General features: G+C 48.5%; 1 protein-coding gene across 3 annotated transcripts; it reads left to right on the top strand.

Moving 5' to 3' along the window:
* The first annotated feature begins 2,386 nt into the window (after nt 1-2,386).
* LOC146181474 (forkhead box protein N4-like) lies at nt 2,387-7,599 on the top strand. 3 transcript variants are annotated; one of them, XM_084576525.1, is made up of 4 exons: nt 2,387-2,891; nt 3,683-3,984; nt 6,264-6,510; nt 7,278-7,599. In XM_084576525.1, exons 2-4 carry the CDS (start codon nt 3,690-3,692, stop codon nt 7,597-7,599), a joined length of 864 nt encoding a protein of 287 aa, XP_084432651.1. In that variant the 5' UTR covers nt 2,387-2,891; nt 3,683-3,689. The 3 variants fall into 3 exon arrangements, with proteins under 3 accessions (XP_084432651.1, XP_084432653.1, XP_084432652.1); XM_084576527.1 differs by lacking the exon at nt 2,387-2,891 and adding an exon at nt 2,941-3,339; XM_084576526.1 differs by lacking the exon at nt 2,387-2,891 and adding an exon at nt 2,941-3,376.
* Nucleotides 7,600-8,637: the final 1,038 nt, after the last annotated feature.

The raw sequence follows: 8,637 nt of genomic DNA, 5'->3' as shown, positions 1-8,637 counted from the left end.
ACTTCACCGCACAAACAGCATGTGGCAACCGTGCAATTTTGGTCCGACACCACAGACTTGCACGGGCTTCGGCAGCATTCAAGCAGCAGTCTGAATTACCAGAAATTTGAATTAAATTGGCTTTTTAGTAACAACATAGGGGAGTAATTGGGCAGGGGGACATTTTAGCCCAATGATGTAACAGAGCTGGGGATAGAGTATGCGAGTATGCAATGCATAAATTATTGCCCCTGTTGAGAGTGGTCAGCTCATGAGGTGGTGTGACTAGCAGTGAAAGGGGAATGCGTGTGGGTGGCACACTATGGTGCACCCAGTGTCAAAAGCTTTTTTCAGGCAAACAAGTTGTTGTACTAGGTAGGCTTTCTGCATAATTTGCAAGGCGTCATTAATTTGAACTGCAAAAGAGTGAAAATAATGTCCAAATTATCCAAATGTCAAATTATTGAATGACCAAAAATACTAAAAACCACTTGCTTGAAGTAAAATTTAGTTGGTGAAAGCCTATGTAGTGGCAGTCTCCTGCGAGGTCAAACTGTGGCAACTATTTTTGCAATTCTGTCAAATGGCTTAATTTGTGCACTCTGTTGTAAGAATAGCTTCTTCGTAATGGTGAACGTCGCTGTGCAATGAGTGTGCTTCTTTCCGACCCTTCTCCATCTGTGTGTGTTCCCCACTGTATAATCATATGACCACGTACATACTTTACTCTTTACCCCCTTTCCCTATGTAATGCCCGACCCAGGGCCCTTAAGGGACAATAAATGATGATGATGATAATAGCCCGCGAAAAGATTGAAAATAGAATGTCCCTCGTGCACTGTATTGTGTAGAGAGAATGCGCTCGAGTGAGCATTGCGTGACAACAGCGTGCTTTTGCTAGCGTAACACCTTTTAGAGTATGTGCAACGTAGCCCACATGTTGTAGCCAGGTGGGGCTTATCAGTCATCTCTGACAACACAACAGAAGGTGGAGGGCAAGATGGGAAAACGGTCTCATCCCTTGTCTGGCACTTGTGCCGTTATTGTGGTCCTTTTTCTTTCTTTTATCATCTGCAAGGCAGCTCTCATTTGTCCCATGCTCTTGCGTTTCTCGCAGGTGTTTGCACAAATACTCGAGCTGTGTACAGGAGCTAGGCGCAAAGACGGTTACAACAGCTGGCTGCTCCGAGTATTGCATGTTAGCCAAGAAGAATTGGGTCACACTTTTTTCTTTTTAGAACTCTCTACTTCTCTGAGTGAAATTTTTTAGGTTCTTCTTTGAATGGAGAAAATTTGGAGAAGCTAAATATTTGCTCTGCTTGAACCTTTCTGCATAGAGACCCAAGGTTTGCAACAATGATATCATGCGACACTCAGTTGTGCAAACATTGTTTACTTACCCTAGGAATCATGTCCTCCTCTGAATTATGTTATTGAGTGCACAAACTTTGTGGACCAGTGTGTCACACTGGAGGGCACAAGCTCTTACCTGTAATGCAGGAGAGAACATTTTTCATGCTTGAAGTGTGTTAAGTTTTATATAGAGAGTATCGGTGTCACCAGGAAGGTATTTTTAACAGATTACGCAGAGCTAGTTAAAACTAAAAGCTGATCTTAAAAAGTGCTCAAAAAGGACAAAGCTATCTACTCCCAGCGGTTTTTCCACTCCATATATCTAACAGTAGTGAAGTTACGTACAGGGGTGACTACTGAGCAAGCTTGTCTAGAGCGCCTGAGCAGCTGCAAGGAAATGAATCAGAAATTTAGGACAGGTACTGGTTTTCAGAGCTGGTGTTTGCATCCTGTCAAAGCTGCATAGATTTACAAGGAGTAAAAAGCTGTATTTCATGCTCCTAAGAAGGTAGTTTCGCTAATATTTCACTTTATGTGTTGCACAGCACACCACTCTGGCATTCTAGACAAGCCTGCTCATGTCTATAAATTGTTCTCAAGCATTGGCTTGCCTAAGCACATTCCAGTGCCTTGGAGTGCTAACCTGAAGTGAAGACATCGCATGCTTTTCAATAGAAGGTCATCACGCCATTTCAATCACATGCCGAGGAACTTTTCCATCCAGATGTTTTACCATGCACTTGCGAGAACGCGGCCTTTTGTTCGAGTCGCCCTCCACCTTCACACCCTAGCAATCCGTTGCGCCTGGTGGAGAGGACTAATCGTGCTAGATATCTGCGTTTTGTCGTAGGATGGCCTTCGCTCACTCGATTTGTTACACTGCACGATCAAATTGGCATTTGTGATTTCGGCTCTGTAGCGCCTTGTTGGGCAGCGTCGTTTGAAAACCCCTCTCATTCGGTGTGCCCGCATATATATGCTTGGTGACATATCTTCGCACTACCTGAGTCGGTGGTGCGACTGATGTACTGTGTACACGCAAACTTAAGATCCGCTTATTTCAGCAGCTGCCTAGACAACTTCAACTCAAATGGTGCGGCGGCTGGAGCCGGAGGCACGGCACAACAGAGGAGGATCGAGGCAGCAGCTGAGCGCACTGCGTTCGCTAAGCAACAAAAGACAAACGGCGCGCTCAGCTGACCGTTTTTTCTGCGTTCTGGCCTTTTGTTTTGGCGTACTGTCTCTCCGAACCTCCTTTCCGCACAAACACAACCCCATGTGCTTTTTGCCACACCTTCCACCATGGTCGATGCTCCGACCAATCGGTGCCAGGCCTTCCGGAGCCACGTGATCGGTGCCGACCAATCACAGGCCGTCGTTTTCAAATTCGGTTCCCCTTTGTCCTGGGTCCGTGCAACGAAATTTCGAGGTGCTGTGGTGTGCGGCCGTAGATTTGTCTTTGCATCGCACTGTCCCTTGGAAAACCGACTGGTGGAACTAATGTGAGCATCCAGAAACGTTTCGAGATCACCGTCCGCGCCGAAACACGCGGCAACCAGGTGAGTCGTTCAACGAGAGCGCCACTGCTCTCGCGCGCGCCTCCGAAACAAAGCCCCTTCCGGGCGTCATAGCGACGTGAATGTCCGTCGCGCCGTTTAACGACCTTCCTGAACAGCAGAGTCTAATTTTTTGTTTCATTTCGTGGCGTAAAAATAATTCTAAGAGTGAGAATATCAATTAGCAGTCGTGAGCGCGAAGCGCCGACGAAACGAGTGCCGTGCGTAACTGGCTGGTGCGCGGACATTTCCGAGGTCCGCTGCGCGCTGGCTGCCAGGAAGAGGCGCCGGGTTTGAAGGCTCCTCGCGTTGACGTGCTGTCACGCTGACGGTTCCGTTTGGAGTTATTGCCTGGCGCGTAACTGTTTGACTGCGCTTATGGAGCTTAAACCAGGCGTTCGCGATAATTACAGCATGCTGGAAACTTGGAACGAACGTTAATCTTTGGCGGGTAGATCACCGATCGTCAGTCGCCGCGCCACATTTAGGTGTCACCATCATTTGCAGGAAATAATTTCTCGCTTACACTGCTCGTGTCGTTCTGGTCTCGGGGAGAACGCTTCTTTAGATATCACCGAAGCTTTCTGTTAGAGAAATGCGCTGAAGGAGACTGTATTTAACTTGCCTTAATCAGCGCGTCGACAATAACGTCGGATGTGCTTGCGTATCTGTGTGGTCTGAGTTGGCTCTCCGCATCACTTTCCGATTACCATATGACTTCGTCACCGGACGACCGAGGAGGCATGCGTCGCCAGCGCGCCGCTAACCTCAGGGTGCTTAACCATCTGTCGCAGGCTCGCCATGGAGCTGTACGAGGAGGCGTTCAAGCTGCAAGAGATGATCGAGTCGGACATGCGCGCCGAGCTATCCCCGGCGGGCGAGCTTCGTTGCGGCTTAGGCGACGACTCGCTGGACGCGTTCGAACCGCCCTCGGTCTGGTCCACGGGCATCTCGCTAATCTCGGACCTGGACGGCCTCGAGGGATTGCTGGTCGACCCGCAGACGGGGCTGCCACCTCACCACCGGACCTCGACGACACCGACCACGCTGCAGTTGAACGTGACTCTCGCGGCAGCCGTCTCCGCGGCCACTTCAGGTGACCGAGTGAAGTGTGGTAATCACCGGGGCGACGTGTCGTGCTGATCTGTGTAGTGGAGATGTCAGTGTTCTTTTGTCAACTAACCTAGAGACGGTCACATTTAGCAGTGCTGTCACTTTTGTGCAGTACACTGTCGTCATGGTTATAGCACAAAGGTGTCAGTGACAAGTCAAACGAGTGAAACTTTGTGTTCATTTCTTTGTGTTGTAACCATGACCATTACTGCACAATACCAACCAGCCAACTCATTCAGATATTGCACGATTCAGTGCATAGCGTAGCGAGCTTCCGCAGTAAAATAGCATTCGTATGTGTTGGCGATTCTACCTGGTTGGTTGGTAAAACTTTACTTCCCACAGTAGGGGTCCTGAAGGACACTTGGCTAGGCACCTTTGCATTGAATATGACATGCATTGTTTTTTGTGTCACGCACGTGAAGTTTCGAGTTCTTTAGAACATCTAAGCATGTCTAGACATACAAAACAAGTGGGATATAGTAAACTGAATATATTCCCTCTGATTCAGCATCTGTGATCGCAGAAAGGCTTCTATATGATTTTTTTGTGAAATTATCGAAAAATTACCGTGTTGGATCATGTTAGTACATTGGACAGCTTTGTGATGTTGACAAGAGGGTATATATGAGCTAACATGTTGCTCTCACCATGTTTTATTCTGCAGCTTCATGTATCAGGAGGAAGCTTCACCCACTGTTGCAACACTAAATGCAAACCATAAAGCGCTCCTCTTGGTTAAATCACTTGCTCATTCCCAGTGAAATTTGGTGTACAAGAGCATGATCATCCATCCTTTTCAAAACCAGATTTGGATAATATACCCAATTGCCTGATTCGATTAGTGCCATCTGCTGAATTGACGACTCAAAACAAGCACCGTTCGCATAACTGAAACTGGTGGCGCCATCTGGTGCATATCTGGTGCATCTGCAAACGCCTGCCCTGTGTCAAAAGGGATCAGGACTTCTCACTTACTTACTATCTATGAAATCATTTTATTCCGGCAGGTACAAAATAAACTTGAACTTTGATTGCCCTTTGTGCGGACGTTCTCTGTGTTCAATATTGTTAAAACACTGGAAAAAGCATATTTCAAATGATCCGCTTGCTTCTCTCCTAATCGTTATTACATCAAAGTCGAAACAGATGTTCCTCCGTAGGACAGCTTCCCAGTGGTGTGACTGGCATCAGTTATGTGAAAGCTGCAGGTTTTGGGTCACAGGTGGTGGGATGATGTGGGCTTCTAATTAATTCTGATTTAATCAGGCAAGTATCCAAACATGGTATTGAGAAGAATAGACTGTGTTTTGCCATTGTGCACCAAATTTCAGCATGAATAAGCGAGCAATTTAACCGAAGAAGCATACAGGATTGTATCACTTGGTACTGACTTGCATCACCCCCGGGCCCTTCTAGAATGCTTCTCTTGGCTAGACCAGTGACTTGGTTGGGCTCAGAGTTTGGAAAGAAGTGACATTCTGTGGCAAGTTTTGTTCAATGTTATGTGTGGGTGATGTACTTGCCTGTTTAAGTGCGAATGAATCAAAAGTCCAGTACCACCGCCGAACCAGAAAACAGCAGTTGATTACATAGCGCCACTATCGCTGGCTGAAGAAGGACAAAAGCAAACAATAGGAAATTAGTTCTCCGTCATTTGTTCTACAAGAGATGGCGCTTTTATTACAGCCTCTATTTCATCCGGCTAGGGCACATTACTGAGCCCACCCGATACAAAGGGTACAGTCACAAATCATCATCATCAGTAGGGTGCCTCGATGTTGCCTGCGCGCCGCCGTTCAGGGTGATGACAGTGTCGCCATTTTGGTTTTAAGGAGCGCTCCGCGCATCGGCATGACCGCGCTGACCGGCTGCAGGGTCGAGCGTGGCAGGGACGACCACACGGCCAGCTGCTTAAAATCAAAATGACGCCGCAGCGGCGCGATGCGGTACAAAGCGTGTTATCACCCTCAACAGCGGCGCGCGGCAACATCGAGGCACCCTAAGCCTCAAGTGCCTCTACTGCCAGATTTTGTTTTGTTTATCACTACAGATCTGGACTTTTTATTCATCAAACAAGTTTATTTGCAAAATTTGAGTGCAAGCAAGCTAATGATTTACATATTCAAGGCATTGCTTACTGTGGCTTTGAAGCACTCTGAATGCTATAGTTGAAGTGGTGTTTGAGCCAGTCAAGAGTCTCGCTGTGCAGTTGCATCGAAATACCTTGTGGCTCACTGTTGTGCAACTTGGGCGGTGCAGCACCGACTATGCAGACATCGTCGTCGACCTCGTTGGACCACCTGACTGTGCACCCCATGTCGCCGCCGTCACCGGACGAGGACACCGAAGTGGTGGCCTCACTGCACGACATGGCACCAGCTGAGGACGCCCTGACACCTGGTGTTTACCCCAAGCCAGCCTACTCGTACTCGTGTCTCATTGCCATGGCGCTGCGTAATAGCAGCACTGGGAGCCTCCCCGTCAACGAGATCTACAGTTTCATGACGTGAGTGGTGTGAGCCGGCTTATTGCCTCCCAGGTTTGAGCAGGCTGGATTCACCGAGCACCATTAGTTCTCACTTTTTTTTCTTTTCTTGTGAGAATGAACTGTTAGAGACAAAAGTCCCTGGAAGATGCGAACGGCAGCCAAAGCACTTAGCATTCCTATAGGCCAGTAGTTTCGAACCATACTTGTGGTTGCAAAAGTTGGAATCCAAGTTCTCTCGTATGCTACAGAAAGGCAGTCGTAGGCTCGCATTGCGCCTCTAGCCCAAAATCGCCAGACATGCATTCCTGATTCCATTATCACAGAGAGAGAGTAGATGTTGTCGCATGCACATTTACTTTTAGAACTTTTGGAGTAAATGTTTTCAAGCATCTTGCTGCTATGTTCTTTGCCTGTACTCGGGCATCAGTGAACGAGCCCCTTCAACTTTTTTTTTGCATGTGTATGCGTAGTTAGTGTTTGCTGTATGCACTTCTTTAGTGTGTCTGGTGTTCTGTGTCATCTCTTGTAGTACAATGCACCAAATGACGTTAATCGAGAAACAGCAGGCTCACCTGCACGACTGAAGGCAGGCAGGATATGCAGGATCCAAAGGGGCGCAAAAACCCAAGAACTGTTGCTCACGTCCTTAGTCAGCTGCGACAATTGAGGCAGATGCAGTTGCTTTTCTTTTTTTTTTTTTTTTGAGAACAAGTTTTACGTAAATTTGTTGTTGCCATAGAAACGAGTAACATTCACTCTTTTCTCCGGGTGCACGCTTGATGCAGGGAGAACTTCCCTTACTTCCGGACTGCGCCCAGTGGCTGGAAGAACTCGGTGCGCCATAACCTCTCCTTAAACAAATGTTTTGAGAAGATAGAGAAGCCTGGGGCACAGCAGCGCAAGGGTTGCCTCTGGACGCTGAACCCAGCCCGTGCGGCCAAGATGCATGACGAGCTGCTCAAGTGGAGCCGCAAGGACCCGGCAGCTATCCGGAGAAGCATGGCCAATCCAGAACGCCTCGAGCTGCTGGAGCGGGGCCAACCCTTGCCCGCTGCCCTGGTCGCCGGCCCCGGAGAGGAGACCGAGCACATGGACGAGGAGGGCTGACAAGCCCGACTCGCCTGGACCGTACCGTGCCCCTAGTCAGAGAGACACTGCCGCACGCACACTCTGCCTCCAAACGCCGAGGGTCAGAGCGCCGTTTTATGTTGGCTGCAACTGTGACAAACTTGGAACTGGGTGTGTGAACGCCTTTGATCTAGCCTTCGCTGGAGACTACACGCTTCACAGATGCTGGTCGGATGCATGTGGGAGCCCGAAAGTGCCCATTTGCTCCAGTGTGGTGCTGTCCTGTTTCAGGCACCAGTCCAGCACTTTCGTATTTGCCCCAGTTGTGTGTGCTGACTGCACGGTCAGTGAATCAAAGTGGCACACCCGTGGGTCAGGAAACTGCACGTTCTGGGGCCGGCGTGGGAGTGTTGAAATGATTACATCTTGCACTTCTGCACATTTTTTCTTCAAGGACACAGCTCCACGTGTGCAACACAAGTCATTTCTTGCAGAGGATAGTGCAGGTTCTGCTGTGCCCTTGTGCTGGATAGTGTGGACCAATGTGGTGTAGCAAGCCCGTCTGTGCAATGCTTCCTAGAAGCTCGCGCATCAAAAGTCATTCAGGCCATCCAGTTGCAAAATTCCCTAGAATGCTAAGAGCATGTGAGGGAGCTGGGTGAGGCCTGGAACTATTGACGACAAACAGCTTAAACTGCTCTGAAACATTGCTGCCGGTGATTCTAGCATTCGCTTCAATCCTAAGCCGCCTTTCACAACTTCCGTTGTGTCCGAACAGATTTTTTTGTCTCTTTTTGGGTTAAAGTAACCACTGGGAGGCTTGCTTGCGTTAGAGAAGAGTACAGGATTGAAAAACAAGAAACAAAATGAATTATTATGCAGATGTCTCACTGGCGAATTATGAAAGCAACAAATGTTCTGTCATTGCTTACTCCTGGTCACCAGAAAGAAGCGTGAAGTGCATGGAAATGGTGTAGGCACCCCAGACAGCCTCCCTCCTTCCCTGGTGAACCACGGTTTCTAGGCATTCTTGCAACTGGCTGGGCTGGAGGACTTTGGTTTGGTACAGCGGGAAGC

This window comes from Amblyomma maculatum, chromosome 8 (genome assembly GCF_055883805.1).
Source record: "Amblyomma maculatum isolate TAMU_Amacu chromosome 8, ASM5588380v1, whole genome shotgun sequence".
Lineage (NCBI taxonomy): Eukaryota > Metazoa > Arthropoda > Arachnida > Ixodida > Ixodidae > Amblyomma > Amblyomma maculatum.
This window is presented reverse-complemented; position numbering and strand designations above follow the sequence as displayed.

What these genes read in the sequence shown, in the direction of transcription:
- LOC146181474 (XM_084576525.1), top strand. Translation starts at nt 3,690, where the DNA reads ATGGAGCTGTACGAGGAGGCGTTCAAGCTGCAAGAGATGATCGAGTCG. An exon ending in CGTCTCCGCGGCCACTTCAG is followed by an intron (nt 3,985 to 6,263) that starts GTGACCGAGTGA and finishes TGGGCGGTGCAG; the next exon opens with CACCGACTATGCAGACATCG. An exon ending in GAGATCTACAGTTTCATGAC is followed by an intron (nt 6,511 to 7,277) that starts GTGAGTGGTGTG and finishes CGCTTGATGCAG; the next exon opens with GGAGAACTTCCCTTACTTCC.